We start from the raw sequence: 17,833 nt of genomic DNA, 5'->3' as shown, positions 1-17,833 counted from the left end.
TGTCAAAGTGGCTTGCACTCAGCGTAAACCAGTAGACTTACATTCACGTCGGTATATTCCATTTTGGATGCATTACTGGTGTATACGCTAGATATCGGACAAAGTAAGTTTCGGACTGTAAGATAGGAATAAATCTAATAGATTTTTTACGGTACACTCGTATTCTAAACATGAGCAAATGTTTAGTCTGCCGGGAAGCATAAAATACAACAATTTCCTTGAAGACCAAGATCAAGAACACGTGTCGTATCAAGCACCAAGAAATTTTACCGTGTGCAATATAAGGAATTATGTCTCGGTGTTTAGAGGCTTCACTTTTTTGCAGTTCTTGATTAACAATCTATGACAGAAGTCCGGTCCAACAAGTCTGACTACAGGGCTTGTGAGTGTCAAATATAAGTGTTATTTGCTGCACTCGGTGGCGGATATGCATGGCTAAAAATACTAACGGAAGTGACGAAATTCGTCGACACGGAAGTAGACGATTACACTAGTGTGGACCCCCGTGCAGGTCCGGGTGTTAAAAGAATAGGCCTGCAGCAGCGCTAAGCTTGTCGTAAAAGGCGACTAAATAGTGCTCAGAACTCTAGCCGGGGACTAGGGCGCTCTGCCCACAGAGCAACTGGGATGTGTGCCCCAGGTGGCGGAATGGGGTACCCCTGGCGTGTTACATGCTGGGGTTGTCAGGCTATAATACGGAAAACCTGACCGCAAACCATAGCGGTGCACCGTGTTGGGAAAGATGCCACGTTCCTCGCACGTTAAAGAACCCTACTGTGGTATTCTCCCGGAGTAGGAACCATAGGGCTCCGCCACTGGAGGCTAAATTGGCCGACCCTACCCACCTCTCCCTATTTCTAGTGGCAATCAAAATTTGTCGACCCCACATTCTCCTTGTGTCCCATCCCTTTTTCATTTCATCATCATTTCATGTTCATTTTATCATCAATTTCATGTTCATCATCTGAATATAGCTGAAATATTGCTGCTGGGACGTTAAACGCCAACAAACAAACAAACAAACACTAGTGTGGATGCACTGTTCTGTCTAATATACGGCATTGAGCTCCGTCCAACATGGGCGACACCTAAAATGATCTTTTTCTTAATCTGAGGTAAATGGTACTCTCTATCACCTGAAAAAATTAAACTAAGTAATTATTGGTCATTTTTTTTGCGATCAAGAATTTGTATGTTGTGATTATAAAAGTCAACATATGCTAAAAATTCTGCAAATACAGTCTGTAAGCCATTATGCATAATTTTCAACAATTAATTCAGAAATCATAGATATCTGCATTGTAGCTGTCTCAATGTTTGTCCCTCTATTCAAATTCGGTGATAAATCATACCCATCAAACTATTCCCTACCTGTGGAGCTCGGGATGCAGCCATATTTTATCCTGTTTTTGCAGAGTAAGAGCAGGTGTAATTTCGAAGTCTCTCCATTCGATGTTCGGATTCGGGTGCAGAAAAAAGAGGTAACTCGAATGAAAATGGAATCCCCAGCAGACAAACACAACGGTGTTTCTAAAATTTACAGGGTGTTTCATTTTGTTGGTAGGTTACATAATGATGATTTTCATTTGTATCCCGGATAAAGAAAATTTATGGCAGGGTCAGTAGAACGAGAAATTCCCTTTTGACCTTCAAGATTTTCTAAAGTATCGTCGATATCGGATGGAAAACCTTACGTGTTCCGAATAGACACCTGCTCCAAAGGGAGATAAATATTGACAAAATGTTGGTCCGCAAGTCGGGAATAGACCTATTTCTCTGTTGAATTGCGTAGGTAAGGTCATGGAAAAAAGTCATTTTCAAACATTTACATAATTATCTCTTCGAAAATAACTTGATTTAATATAATACTCCTTGTTTTAAATTTCATGTAAATCTATTTTATATCAAAAAATATAAAACCCTTGTCCATTCTGTTTCAGGTAAGGAAACTTAAATACATTTATCAGAGTGATTCATTGTTGTATGATTAGCAAGAGACTGAAACAGACCCTGCCATGGATCATGAGTGATGTCCGAGTGGAGTCCGAGTTGCTCATTTACTTTTGTTACTTTGTATGTATGATTTTAGTTACTTTATGTTCTTTGTTGTGTATGCCTGTTTTCCATGTCTGGTCTTTGTCCCTGGATTACATTCTTTTGATTACCGCTATAACCTTGGTTCCCTTGATTACTCATGCACTACAAGCATTACAGAAAATGATAAAGGATAACATTGTAACCACAAAATTTTGACCTTGTTAAGCACCACGTGGACAATTATTCAAGATATTTTTAAAACTTTAATATGGGCATGTACATATAATGAAGTAAAAGTAGTAAAGAAGTAAAATGACTATCTGGTATTTAGAAGAAATTGTTGCTGCTTTTTAAGATGTTTTACAATAAAAAAACAACAACATGCAAGTGTTTAAGGTCATCAACTATGGGAAGCAATATTCTTTAGATTATGTACCCACATGCCAAATATGAAAAGGCTACGTACATTTTTATATGTCGAAAGATAAAAGAATTATCATATTTATAGCCGGGACACATGTTAGAAACAGCCACATTGCACACAAATTTTTTACTAAAGGTCAAAGTTGAAGGTCAATTGTCACAAATCCTGGTATTGAACACATCATCTACCAACATGCCAAATATCAAAAAGTCTATCTTGAAAGAAAAACAAGTTAAAGAGAAAGGTATTGACATGATTTAAAAGAGGCAGATGGACGCACAGACAGATTGAGAGTTGTAGGGCATTCACTATATTTTGATACTACTTATGATTTTTGTAGGTTCATATTATCATGTTGGGCGCCATTGTGACAATGCTGTATTTTACGGTCTTTAGAAAACAATAAACACTATCTCAGGTTCTAATAGGTTCTTTATTCATTCAAAGAAAGTATGCTAATGGTGCATCTTATTGGGTATAAAAAATCAGCTTGTTGAAAGTGTTATTTTAGGGAATACAGGGCATTGAAATGTGGTAAAAATGACAAATTTTTTAAATGTTGGCATTCGGCCAGAATTAAGGTCAACATTTTTTTTCACGGTCATTATTAGTACGTATATACATTGTATTCATTTTTTTTGATTGAGTTGAATACACTTAGCTGAAAGACAGTGGTTTAGATTAAGGCAAGTATTTTTTTAAATGTTGGCATTCGGCCAGAATTAAGGTCAAACTTTTTTTTCCACGGTCATTATTAGAACGTATATACATTGTATTCAATTTTTTTGATTGAGTTGAATACACTTAGCTGAAAGACAGTGGTTTAGATTAAGACAAGTATTGGCTTAATACCTATTTTTTGTCTTCTTATGTCTAGAGAACATTCATATATCAGTTTTCATTGAATTCTGCCCAGTAGTTTCTTAGAAGAAAATGTTTTGAAAAGTAATTACATTAAAATAGCAAAAAGATGTCAAAGATGGGTAATAACTTCAACATGCTTAACATATTAACAAGAAAATTTGATGAGAGATAGACCTCATCATGCTAACACAAATGACAAAGAAATAAAAGCAAAAACTAGATTAGATAAGAGTAAATACATAGATGACCTAAGTAATGAGGAAGAGGCAGCAACACTTTGGGGAAACCTTAGTATGCTGTACAGAATCATTAAAGATTTGTGTAGTAAAAATGAAAGTAATTAGATATAACAAGAATGGATATGATGAATATGCTAAAGAGATAACAACCGCATGGTCAGCCATGTGTCTTCAATGAATGACGAGGAAACCCTAAATCCAGAGTGCAGCCTGCAGCTCGCCCTAAAACAACATTATACACAGGTACAGCGAAATAGTTAAACTGAAAGTGAAAACGAAACAACACATACACATTTCTGGACAGGCACAAAAATACAGCAGGACTAAAGTACTTCGGCGTGATCACAACACTCCTATTTTTAAATCTGGCCATACTGGAAAAAAAGTATTACACAACAAAACACACCTAAAAATCAGTTCAAAAAGGTCAAAATCCCTTGTTAATACAGAAATAAAGAAACTGATCATACGTTACACAATTGCACAAACAAGGGACAACTAACAGTAAACTGACATTCCCAGCACCAGACCAGTTTAAATCTACAAAACGTTATGCCTTCATGGTATGTAATATTGATTCCAATTCTTTCCATGCAGGGTTGAGAATCACGATCCATCATAAGGCATAGTTACATTAAGGACACAATCCGCGTCATGCCGAAAAAAGCTTTCAAATAGTGTGTGTTAGTTTCTTTGTAAAAACCCAATGAAAGAATCAATGTTTATACCAAAAATTGCTATCAAACGATTTTGACAACAATATCATAACTATATCCCTCACAAATTAGACTATTCAACAGTTTAGTCAACTAACTGGGTGAGTATTGAGCTTTCCGTGCTTTGTGAAGAATATTACCATAAAATATAAGATGGGAGATACCGCACGTATTTATCATTTACAATAAAATCTGATTGGTTTAGTGTACACATATGAATGAGACAAGGTTTATAGTAGCAATGTCAAATTCATATTACTCTATTGAGCAGAATGCTGGGAACTGGTTCAGAGTAACATGAAGAACCTGTCATTATTTTACCTACCTTTGGAAAATGTGCAATATCTATTGGCCAAATGAGATCTTTGATAGAGACATATGGCGCAAAACATCGCAGAAAAGCATTCGATTAGAGACGGAGGTGGATAGGACACGAGATGAGAATGAACAAAGTATGTCCAAATGTTCAAATAAATTCCTTACGGGAAAAAAAAGGGGGAAGACCTAAAGAAGCACGGACAAGAATGGTAGAAAGAGAGTTGAAAGAGTTTGGAATTATATGAAAAGAAATGCAAGGAACAGACTTGGCGGCAGTCGATCTCAGCTTTATGCGCAGACATGTACGAAGAGCATGAGGTAGGTAAAACACTCTTATTACTTCATGTAACTTCATTACCGTAAAAAGCTTTATCAAGCCAACTAAGTCAAGATTTGACGGTGCATTTCTATACTATTTCAAACACTTTTGTTTTTCATTCATATGCAATGAATTTAGGTTTTAAATATTGTAGTATTATATCTTCTTTGATTGATGTATAGATATCTTAATATGTTTACTTTATTTTTGATGTATGATTATTGTGTGTATCTTAAATTTGTTATGTTCATTATGGAGAAGACAACGTAAGTTTGTATAACTATAGTTTGATCCATTTGATAATTTTGCAATACAATATGGTTGTAATAAACTTCAACTTACCTTGGACTTTCCCAGGCCCCTCTCCATCAAAACAATCACTGTAATGCTGGTTTTATGTATGTTAGATTGAGGTCTACATGATGTTGAACTTTAACTTTATTAGATAGATGTATGAGTGATACTGATATGATTATACCCTGATTAAACTAAAAGTTCAAATTGGTAATAAACAGAATATCATGTTTTATTACGTAGTTTTATTCATCGCATATATAATTGTGGTTGCTAATGGCGACACTTCAAACAGCACATGCTCGTTGGAAATGTTTGGTGGTGACTTCAATGCCTATTTGGCATGTAAGACACAATTTTCTCACCAGGCGAACTGGTATCCTTCGCCAATTTCTGGACTGTTTAGCTACCAGGTAAGCCAACAGTCTTAATATTTTCGGTCTGCTGCAGACATTTTCTGCTGAATTGAAGTATATCACATGCATGCTGTTAACACGAAGGAATATATACATCGAAGTCTGAAAACAAAATTGTCAAATAGTCTTCTACCATAACTGATATGGTAAATTAAAGAAATAAATCACGGAATCTCCATTTTATTACTTTTTACCACGGGCTGGCCATTCATGTCGTTATTTAACTCCTCGCTATCGCGCTGGGGGTAAAACAATGCGACATAAATGACCATCCCGTGGTGAAACAATAGTAAAATGGAGTTGCCGTTTTATTTCGACTCTAATTCTTCATATTGTTGAATAGACACAGTCTATGACGTTGGTCATGTGGTTATCACTTTTTAGCTCATCTGGCCGAAGGCCATGTGAGCTATTGCCATCACTAAGCGTCCGTCGTCGTCCGTCGTCGTCAACATTTTTTTTTTATAAATTCTCCTCTGACATTACTTGATCAATTGGAACCAAACTTGGTATAAATATTCCTTGGGATATCCTGCATAGAATTGATGAGGAGATCCTTGATCCATCGAAAAACATGGCCGCCGTTACTAAAAATAGAACATAGGTGTATGATAGTAGTTTTTCGCATATATTTCCAAAACCGTTAGGTTTAGCCAAATTCTGACCGGATAAAACTATTCAGCATGATGAGATCTAGCCATGGTCAAATTTTTGTTCTAATCCATTAAGCTATGTTGGAGTTATTGCCCTTTTTGACGTTTTTTGCTACTTTAAGTGTTATTTCTTCGAAAATCTTCTCTTCTGACACTATTTGACCAATTGGAACCAAACCTGGTATGAACGTTTTTTGGGTAATCCTGCATAGATCTAATGTGGGGATTTTTGATCCGTCGAAAAACATGGCCACCATTACTAAAATAGGACAGGGGTCAGTCAGTAGTTTACCACATACATGTATATCTACCATTGGGTTTAGCCAAATAATTTCAGTAGCTGCAATGATCCTTATCATTAGGAATACGAAAGTCTTCAGGGATAAAAGTTGTCAGACGACTCCTTGTAAGAGTTATTGCCATGGACAGGCAAAAATGAGTTTTTTTTTTAAATAGTTATCAGCCAATATCTTGAAAACTATGATAGATAGAAAGAAACTTTCAATTGCTGAAGTGGTCCTTATGATAAGTCCTACCAAAGTCGTCTTGAGTCAAAATTGTTGGAAAACTTGTTAAATTTATTGCCTTTGAAAGGCAAAAACTCTACCGGGTAAGGGATTCAGGCTCCTGGGAGCCTCTTGTTTTACTACTGCGGCTGTGGTCTAAAAGGCTTTGAAGCACGTCATATTAAAATATAAAAAAGGTGTAAAAGAAACACATCGTCACACTTTATGTACTACACACTGCTTTTTGTAATATGCTTATTGTTAAAGAATGGGAAGTACATACACAGATTTACTGAAAGTCACAATGTATATTACAAAACAACAACAACAACAACAACAAAACAAAAACAAAAACAAAAAACAAAAAAACAGCCAAAAAAACAAAAACAAAAACAAAAAACAACAAAGACAAAAACAAAAAAAACAAAAAACAAAACAAAAAACCTTCTCTATACTGATTTTTTCCCGATGTTCTGGGATTGTGGCGATGATACCGTTGTATGGATATTGTGCAGTGTAAATTTATCACTCACCCGTAAAATCAGTTCTCAAAGAACATTGACCACAGCACATTTTCATGATTAGTTGAAATTGTTTCTTAAAGCAAATTCGTCACGGTCTGTCATATAAAACATAGTTTTTTTTTATAGTGACCTACTTAGAGAAAAGGACCAAACAAATAATACAGCAATTTAAATGTCTTTATTAAATACAACTTTCTTTAACAGGAATGGAATGGATATGATGGTTTCTGGGAGAATGGAATAGTTCTAAATACCTTTACCGACTATATCGCATATGTCGGTAACAACACGCGTTATATTGACGTCATCAAAAGCTCTGGTCGCGAATTGTACGAACTTCAAGAGGCATACGGGCCGTACCCTTCATTTGACGATATGGCTTGGTATGCCCTTAGTTACGCCAGAATATACGAGGTTTTCGGTTGGAAGGAGTTTTTGGACCACAGTCAGGAAGTTTTCGATTGGATTTGGAAAACTGGATGGGACAAAACTGGTACATGTGGCGGGGGCTTGTGGTTTGACAATGATTTCGACCAAAAAGTCTCAATAACTAATTTAGAGTGTATTCAAGCTGCTGGAAAGCTTTATAGGTTTACAAAAAAATTAAAATACCTGACTCAGATGCACCAAATTTGGAATTGGGTCACGAAAAACGGAATAATAGACAATACAACGTATTTGGTGCATGACGGTACACTCGACAACTGTACTGGAAACGACTTTTTTGGACCGACTTATTTAGGTGGAACCGCAATTGGGGGCCTGGTGGAGTTTTACAAAATTCATAAGAAGAAATCATACATTGATCTTGCCAATAAAATTGCCCAAGCAGAAATCAGAAATACTACTAATTCTACTTCCGGAATCCTCCAAGAATGGTGCGAACCTGATTGTAACGATGACCAGAAAATGTTCAAAGGAATTTTTGTACGAAATTTAAGATATTTAATGGACGTTCTTGATGATCCAAAACAAAGGCAAGAATATCAAGATTATCTTGACCACAATATCTTAGCAAACATAGAAAATAACATGTGTGACAAGATACCGATGACCAAGTGTAACATTACATATCTAGATGGCCCTCCATTTTTTAATAGGTCTGGGCCAGTATTTTCGCCCGATTGGAGCGGTCCCTTCACAGTTGGAGCACCGATGCAACAAACAGCCGTCTTAGACTTGTTCGTGTCCGCTATAAAGCCTGGGACAAATTGCACTGGCACATATTGTAATTTTAGCCCTAGTAACCCGACGCCTCAACATCTGACATGTAGTGACTTTCCCTGCCCGAAGGGAAAACCCTGTTGTAGCTATCAGTCCTCTTACACATGTTGTGATTATACTCAGAAATGTGTAAAAGGTGTGTGTACATGATGCTAATTTGAATACGCATTGACGATTTTTACGGGTTTTTGTTTAACTGTTTATATGTCGTTGCGAAATCATATAATAGTTGACTTATTTTTTAGAAAAGTATTTGGTCATGAGCAATTTTAATCTATAGACAGCGAAAAACAAACGTTACAGGTATATTGAATTATTTGGAATAAAGTTATTTAATGAAAGAATAATCAATAAAATTTACGTTTTGGTATCTTAGCTACAGCTTACTTGTTAAATCACGAGAACATTTCACGTCATCAAAACAATTTTTGAGGATATCATCCTTGAAATATACATGTGTTAAAAGTTTTGTATGTGAAATGATGAAATCCGACCTATATATCTGACAAGTTTATATAGTTGCGGTTATTATCATATGATAAAAAGTAGATGATAAATGTGTATAATAATTTTATCAAATGTCAAGCACATTCCTTTTTTCAAATTAATAATATGAATTCTGTGTTCCGTGTCACTTTCTTGACAACTGCTGTAAGCTTTTTAATTGTCAATGGCGATAGCGCCAACAGCACGTGCTCGATGGAAATGTTTGGTGGTGACTTCAATGCCTACATGGCATGTAAGATACAGTTTGCTCACCAGGCAAACTGGTACCCTTCACCGTTGTCAGGACTGTTCACGTATCAGGTAAGGTGACTTAATTCGCGAAACGTTTTAACCCCTTGCATCTTATTTGCCGAAGGCCATGTGAGCTAAAAATGGAACATATGGGGGTCAGTCAGTAGTTTACTAAATATATCTCACAAACCATTAGGTATTACCTAATTCTGACATGGGTAAAAGTGGTCAACATGATAAGATCTATCTTTGTTCAAATTTCGTTCGAATTTGTTTAGCCATGTAGGAGTTATTGTCCTTTTTCGAAATTTTTGGCTATTTTTAATGGTATTTCTTTCAAAAATCTTCTTTTTCTGCACTACTTGTCCCATTGGAACCAAACTTGGCTTAAAAGCTTCTTGGGGTATATTGCTTAGACAGTAGTATTCGCATATATTTCCAAAAGCGTTAATTCTTTCAATTGTTGAAATGATCCTTATTACACGTGTAAGGCCTACAAAAGTCTCCACGCGATCAAAGTTGTCAGACGATTCCTTGTTAGGATTATTGCTCTTAACAATTTTTCATTTAGTAGTTTTCAGCCAATATCTTAAAAACTATAATAAATAGAATGAAACTTTCAATTGATAAAATGATCCTTATGATAAGTCCTACCAAAGTCTTCTTTTGAGTCTAAACCTTTGGACAGCTCCTTGTTAGAGTTATTACCCTTGAAAAACAACAAATTAAGTAGGTGACCGATTCAGTCTCTTGGGACCCTATTGTTTGTATAAAGTATAGTTTGGGTGTGGCAACAGCTAGGAATGTGAGCCCATAAAACACATAACAAATGGATATTAAATACCAAATTAGTCGAACCCAGTTACGACTTAGCTTTCCGGTGATAGATGTCAAAATAGAACTATTCTTTATAGAATTTTTTCCTTGTATCCATACGAACCATTTTCAAATAGTCCATATTTATATACTTTAAATACATAATGGCAACTAATGTCTTTAAATGACACAGAAAAGGCTTTCTTCGGCTTGTATGAAAGTCGTATGCAGCATCGTTCAATCTTTCATTTTCAAAACAAACCGTCCCTCCACCTCCGCCTTTCGATAAAGTGAACGTTACAGCGTACCGGCTGTGCATTTCAGTAAGTGCATTGCATTGAATAAAACCGACACAAAAACGCACCGTCCATGAATGCATGACCAAACATCTGTCTTTTATTTTAGGAGTGGAATGGTTATGATGGATTTTGGCAGAATGGATTAATTCTAAACACCTTTGTCGATTTCATCGATCATGTTGAAAACAATACTCGCTACCAAGATGTCCTCAAGACGTCGGGACGGGCACTGGACGAACTAAAGCTGGCATACGGACCTGAACCATCTTACGATGATATGGCATGGTATGCCCTTAGCTACGCTAGAATTTACGAGGTGTTCGGATGGGATGACTTCTTAGGACACACGGAAGAAATATACAATTATATTTGGAAGCAAGGATGGGATCGTACTGGAACTTGTGGGGGAGGGATGTGGTTTGATGATAATTATGATCAAAAGGTTACTATTACCAATGCTGAGTGTATTCAGGTTGCTGGAAAACTATACAGATTCACGAAAAAGAAGAAATATCTTGAACAAATGCACCAAATTTGGAATTGGGTACTTCACAACGGAATTGTAGACAATACGACCTATTTGGTTCATGACGGTGCCTTAGATAATTGTACCGGAAATAACTTTATTGGTCCTACTTATCTGGGTGGAACTTTGATTGGAGGTCTTGTTGAGTTCTACAAGATACACAAAAATGAATCGTACATTGAATTTGCTGATAAAATTGCTCAAGCAGAAATTAGAAATACGACAAACAGTACATCAGGTATTCTTCGGGAGTGGTGCGAGCCGTACTGTAACGACGATCAGAAAATGTTCAAGGGAATTTTTGTTCGAAACTTGAGATATCTCATGGATATATTGAGTGACCTTAATAAAACAAAACAGCATCAGGAATATCAAGACTATTTGGATCTTAACATTCGCGCTAATATGGAGTATAATATGTGTGACAAAGAACCTATGACAAAATGCAACATCACATATAAGGACGGGCCTCCATACTTCAACAGGTCAGGTCCAGTGTTTTCTGTGGACTGGAGCGGACCTTTTGTCGTTGGTGCTCCTATGCAACAAACAGCTGTTTTAGATCTGTTTGTTGCTGCCATAAAACTCGGGACAAAATGTACTGGGGATTATTGTAACTATAGTCCTCAAAATCCCGAACCTCAACCTTTGACATGTAAAGACTACCCTTGTCCCCCTGGCCAGCCATGTTGCGAATATGCCGGCGCCTACACGTGTTGCAACTCCGACCAAAAGTGTGACTATGGTGTGTGTACATAGAATCTATGATGTTTTCTTTTGATATTACTCGTCCACTTGAATGCAGTGCCGATCCAAAAGAAAAACTTAAGTCTTACTACTATATTGGTATTGTGTTTTCACAGTTACGTGAAAAGTAATTGAAATGAGTAAATTGTGTTGTGTTTTTTGAAAATTTCAATGTTCTGAAATTTATGTCCTGGTATCAAGTTTTGGTATTACTCGCCCACTTGAATGCAGTGCCGATCCAAAACAAGAACTTTTCTACTACATTTGTTCTGTTTTTTCCTGTTTCGTAAAGTTAGTTAAAATAAGTAAATTGTATCGTGTTTCTTCTTATTTTCAATGTTATGAAGTTCTGGTATTATTATATCGTTTTGCCCAGTATTTTAAAACAAAACACACTTAACCTTCCGTACGCCGGACATGCGCATTGTTGCTAGGTTGCATTCTTGTTACTTATCTAGTGTTTGTGTGTGCTTCAGTTATTTCTATTTCCAGGGGGAGAAATTTATAATGGGGATAACAGGGTATCATAAGGTCATTTTTATCCAAATGTTGCACTAAGTTAACACAATTTCTAACAAAAGAGAGCTCGAATTCCCGGATCCCCTCTTTGAGCCATCCCAGCGTTTCTATTTGTTACTGTCTTTCTTTTTGTCGCTGAGTTACTTGTAAATTGGTTTGCTGTATGCGCTTGAACTTGTATTAATCAGGACTTACCTTTTTAGATTGTAAGGAGTGGACAGGGCTCTCCTATTCAGTAAGCACTCTGTATTGTGACACGTATCAAACTTGTGTGAACGTATATTAAATGTTTTTTAGTTTTTAGTTTGACAATAAAATTGAAGTTAATCATTCAAATACACCCCTCCACTAAAAAGAGAAAAATGCTATCGTTTGAATGGTTCACATTTGACTTAATTTATTAACTTCTGACGTGGCGTTTAGCAACTTCCAAATTGAAGTTCGGGCATTAGGATATCACCTTAATTGGTATGTACATCTAAAAACAATAATATCCTATCCAAAAACAGATTTATATTCATTTGTACTATACATATATTACCAGTGAAATAATCTCTCCTCATCATCTCGTTACAATATTATTTGTGCCGTGAGTGTAAGAGTGTTATCCACTGGTGTTGAATATTAATGCGCGCGCTCAGACATCAATAGGTTCTGAAAAAATAGACATACTTTTAGGTGTATCATGCCTTATTCTTATATGTAAAAGGTTCACGAAAAAATTGGTAATGAAAGGTAATGAAAGCCTTATATAACAGTTAAGACATTCATAATAACAAATGAACGCCACTCTTCTTAAATTTTTAATACTGAAACACTGACTATTCCAGCAATGCTATAGGTTGTCATAACTTGGTAACATGGACGAACGGAATTACAATCTAACCTCTTAATACGTTCTAAGTCATGTAAGAGTAAACGCTGTCCCGTTACTTATAAAAAAGTACACAACCCAGAATTTTTAGGGGTGTGGAAGGGTTTTTTGGATATCCACAGAAAGGGGTACTGTTGCCTTTACCCTTCGAATTCTTGGCACAGGCTAGACACTTACTACATAGGATTCAATGGATATCACATTCAACATGAATACTAAATATACTCAAACAGCAAGGCGTGATCCGAAGTAGAAAGTTGTTGCCCTAATCTATAATTAACAATTAATTGTAGGTCTACGTATGCAAGAGGAAACAAAAGTCGCCTCAACCGCAAAAAGTGATGCTGCAACTTCATTTATTCACTACAGACCTAACTTCCTCAAAATTGAAGTATTTTGAAGTGTTGACGGGAAAAAAGAATCGGTCACCATTGCAACATATCGTTTCCGTATTTTTTTACCAGGCACTACCCCTGTACCAAATTTCAAGTTCCTAACCACCTAGTTTTCTGAGATATTGCAATGTCCTGTTTTTTTAATCTTTTTTTTTCAATTTAGATCGGAGATCAAAATTGATATATAGCTGTCACCTTTAGATTTGTAAAACCTGGAAGTATCTGCAATTATCTTACTCCACCGCAGAAAATAGTCCCATTGCCATTCCTCATTAAGGTTCAAATACAGATAGTTAGGTCCACTTCGTAGGTATTTCTACAATATAAAATTTAATCCTGTTATTTACGCCATTAGACAAACCAAATAAACAACTTTTACTGCGAACTAAATATGCCGATTTATTTGATTTGTATTAAAAACGACCCAATTAAGAATAGTTGACCTCTAACCTCTTATCAGCAGTGTACATGTTTATTTCTTTGCATTTACCCGATTAAGCCAGTCGTTCAGTGTCGATATATTCAAGTTGCCTTGACACGACAAGACGCATAATGAACCATTTGTTGTTTAGCTAGAAATGAAAACACTGCGAGATTATAAATAGTCACCAAGAAATGAAATATAAATAGGAATGCTTTGTACAAATTGGAAGATATTTCATGCAGGCCCTGACGGATCCAATATTTACAAAAAGGGGACAGTGGTTCTGAACAAGAAACTTGCATAAAGAAAGAGGTTCCAGGCTATTATTTGCCCCCCCCCATTTTTTGCCCAATTTTTAACAAAAAGGTATTAGCATTACCTCTGAAACCATCCCGATGTATCAACCACTGTACCGTGTATTTTCTTACTGTTACCACCTCGTGACATCGGAAGCCCGGAGATGTCAAATGGACATTACACTTGGCTAACACAAAGTCATAGGTATGTCGATAATGCATTTCTCTGAAATGGTGTCAGTATGGGGTAGGGTGATATTGCTTTTTTTAATAATCATTTTTTTTGGCTATCGTGCCATAAAAGACCTGTAGGTGCTGTGGGACCTTGAAAGTTTCCTGCATCAGACATTGTAATTGTTGAAATTACATCTTTGTTATAACGACTTTGGCGTTATCCTAGTGTGCATGTGTCTCTTGAACTAGGTGCCCTACGACTAGAAGTGCTATTACATGACACATAGTGCACATGTTTATATAGACGCGATTATTTGTGGCACTTGAGGTATAAATCGTAACAACTAAGAACCCACAGAGCTTCCATACGTTGGGCTAAAGTTGGTTCAACTGAGTCATTTACGTTGGACCAACGTAGGGTACCCAATATTGGCCCAACGTTGTAAGTGCAAAGTTTGTTTGTGTGTTTGTTGGGGTTTAACGTCCGAGCAGCAATATTTCAGCTATTTTCAGACGATGAACATGAAATTGATAAATGAACATGAAATGATGATGAAATGAAAGAGGGATGGGACACAAGGACAACGGGGTCGACAAACTTAGATTGCCACTGGAAATAGGGAGAGGTGGGCAGGGTCGGGCAATTTAGCCTCCTGTGGCGGAACCCTATGGATCCTACTCCGGAAGAATACCACAGTAGGGTTCTTTAACGTGCGAGGAACGTTGCATCTTTCACAACACGGGGCAACACTATGGTTTGCGGTCAGGTTTTCCGTATTATAGCATGTAACACGCCAGGAGTACCCCATTCAACCACCTGGGTCACACATCCCAGTTGCTCTGTGGGCAGAACGCCCTAGCCCCTGGTTAGGGTTCTGAGCACTATTTAGTCGCCTTTTACGACAAGCTTAGCGCTGCTGCAGGCCTATTCTTTTAACACCCGGACCTGCACGGGCCGTAAGTGCAAAGAGAGTCAACGTTGGCTGTTTGCCTCCCTTGGGCCAACGTTGACTCTCTTTGCACTTACAACTTGGGCCCACGTTGTAAGTGCAAAGAGAGCCAACGTTGGCCCAAAGGAGGCAAACAGTAGTTGGACCAACGTAGGCCCAACGTTATGCCAACATTGACCCAACAAATCCCCAATGTTGGCCCAACGTAAACCCAACCATATGGTCATACGATTATATTCCTTAAGACATTAGAACATATGTTTTTTGATGTACTGCCTGGTCTTGTCGCAGAGTGCTGATGTTGTGCACTACTTCAAAGTAAGCACTCTAATTTCCCACCAGTTTATCATATAAATTATTTACAGTAAGAATATACCAATGACACGCTGATTGTAGTTTACAAGATTATAACAAGAAAATCTATTATAACATTAGCAGATACTACGAGCATTGGTATACTAAATATTGAAAATTTGCATTTTTTTTGCATTGATTAGACATATGATAACACCTGTTATCGCTATTTTGTTTAAAATCCCTTTGATCTTGCTATACGATAACCCAAATAACCGTCTGTTTGTTTACTGCGTGTGAAATAATACCTAATTTGTGACAATATTTTCTAGTCTACAATGGAAAATGATTAAATACAGTAACTTACCCGATTAGAATGAATAAATCCCAAAATTATTCCACAAATTGTAAACGCGACCGTCATAGTTAACCGATTTTAAAAAAATGTGTATCACAACTGCAAAACATACGTGACGTCACGTAGCACGTCGCTAAAAAATAGCCACAAATGGAAATTTTGCAGCGCTTATAAAACTTACATATTTATGTCAAGAAAACTGAAAAAAAAAGAAAACTAATACCTTACAATTCAGCAAAACAACTATAAACAGATAATTAAATATTTTTTCTCATGCTCATCTCATCTCGCGGCAAAACCGCTCGACGAGATAAGCATGAGAAACTCCTTCAAGTGGAAAAAATGTTAAACAATCTAATTTGACTGCTTTGTGTTTTGTTCAAAATGAAAGACAAATTTTGTTTTGTTAAAGGTATATAATGAGCTCAGTTACAAAGCTGCATAAGGGGGGTGGGGGTGGTAATCATGTGCACTATTGTTATCATAAATTAAATTTGGTTCTTCATAATAATTTTTTTGTTATTAAGTTCTAAATATTAAACGCGAATTCTGGTTGCATGAATATTAAACATGCAGTTAACAGAGTTCGTGAATAGAACCAACAGTACTTTTTTTTGAAAGAAGTAAAGTTATATTAATAAATATATATATTTTGGTGTTTCAACGTTGGGCGAACGTTGGCCCAACTTAGTGTCGCAGTTTAGATGCAACACAATATTTTCTTTCATACGTCCGGATTTGCTTCCATATTTTACTTTTCTTGAGACCGACATGTTTTTGCATTAAGAATAATATTAAGTCTTTTTTAACATGTTTGTTACAATGTTGGTTCAGTGTTGGCTCACTGTTGGCTCTGGGTTGGACAAATATAGAATAATGCAAATCATGTAATCATGGTTTTGATTTAAAATTAAAATTTAACAATACTCTCAAGTAGAATTAGCTTCTAAAACAAGTTTTTTAAATAAAAACATAAAATGAAATGGTTGTTCTGAATATAGTAGGGCCAACAATGGGGCAACATAGAACCTTTTTATGATATGAAAGTATTTAAATTTCTAAATGTCGTGTTTACCACCTTTTGGTTGTTATGTAAAACAATTTTGGTTAAAAATAAATCAAGAAGAAATAATATTTCCATAACTACAAACTACTACATTGGGCATTTATATATCGTGTACTGAGTTACAGCCCTAGATTAATCCTACGAGGAGGAATGACCCGGTCAGCGAAAGCTATATTTTTATATAGCCTAGCTGGCCGAGTGGTCTAGGGCGCTGGACTTTGTGCAGGCGGTGTTGTCATAGATGTCACAGCAGTACGAGTTCGAGTCCCACGGAGGGAACGACCAAAAATTTGCATCGCAAATTTGACAGTTCTAACATCGTTGGGAATTTTTCAGACCTTTCTATATATATATATATATATATATATCATGCAAACTTGTACATTATAAAACTATTAAATATGTAATAATCTACAATTACAACACCCATCAAATTGTATTGAAGATCATGGATTTTCTTACACTAGTGAACGAAACGAAAGAGGAAGGATACACGTGGTCTCCTAGTTACAGGGACTTCATTTGTTTTACTATAGTAGATATCCATGCACACGGTGATCAGTCTAGTATAAAATGAAAGGTCAAAGTTTAATTAGTTATTAGGAATTCAGTGCAAACAGAATAAACGAAACAAAAAATGTTAAAGGAAAACGCATTTATTCTATGTCTTGAGGTAAGTTCTTTCATATTGAATTATCTTAATTATTACGTAGAAAAAAATTATACGTTCAAGCGTATTTCTCAAAATAATAAATGTACATTATTCAAAACTTGAATCAGTCAATAGTTATCATAACATTTTAAACATAGTATTTTTTTTCAT

General features: G+C 36.2%; 2 protein-coding genes across 2 annotated transcripts; both read left to right on the top strand.

The window, feature by feature from the left end:
• The first annotated feature begins 5,401 nt into the window (after positions 1-5,401).
• LOC148610055 (uncharacterized) lies at positions 5,402-8,890 on the top strand. Its single transcript, XM_088542012.1, has 2 exons — positions 5,402-5,624; positions 7,515-8,890. Exons 1-2 carry the CDS (start codon positions 5,439-5,441, stop codon positions 8,682-8,684), a joined length of 1,356 nt encoding a protein of 451 aa, XP_088398138.1. The 5' UTR covers positions 5,402-5,438; the 3' UTR covers positions 8,685-8,890.
• Positions 8,891-8,936: 46 nt separating this feature from the next.
• LOC148610054 (uncharacterized) lies at positions 8,937-11,990 on the top strand. Its single transcript, XM_088542011.1, has 2 exons — positions 8,937-9,341; positions 10,494-11,990. Exons 1-2 carry the CDS (start codon positions 9,084-9,086, stop codon positions 11,670-11,672), a joined length of 1,437 nt encoding a protein of 478 aa, XP_088398137.1. The 5' UTR covers positions 8,937-9,083; the 3' UTR covers positions 11,673-11,990.
• The last annotated feature ends 5,843 nt before the right edge of the window (positions 11,991-17,833 follow it).

Source organism: Perna viridis, chromosome 8 (genome assembly GCF_037379345.1).
Source record: "Perna viridis isolate PV_CMFRI_1.1 ecotype Kerala chromosome 8, ASM3737934v1, whole genome shotgun sequence".
Taxonomy (NCBI): Eukaryota; Metazoa; Mollusca; class Bivalvia; order Mytilida; family Mytilidae; genus Perna; species Perna viridis.
This window is presented reverse-complemented; position numbering and strand designations above follow the sequence as displayed.

Bases quoted from the DNA above. Each gene is read 5' to 3' on its own strand.
- LOC148610054 (XM_088542011.1), top strand. From the start codon at position 9,084: ATGATAAATGTGTATAATAATTTTATCAAATGTCAAGCACATTCCTTT. The intron at 9,342-10,493 runs GTAAGGTGACTT...CTTTTATTTTAG, and splicing joins CAGGACTGTTCACGTATCAG to GAGTGGAATGGTTATGATGG.
- LOC148610055 (XM_088542012.1), top strand. From the start codon at position 5,439: ATGTTTTATTACGTAGTTTTATTCATCGCATATATAATTGTGGTTGCT. The intron at 5,625-7,514 runs GTAAGCCAACAG...TTTCTTTAACAG, and splicing joins CTGGACTGTTTAGCTACCAG to GAATGGAATGGATATGATGG.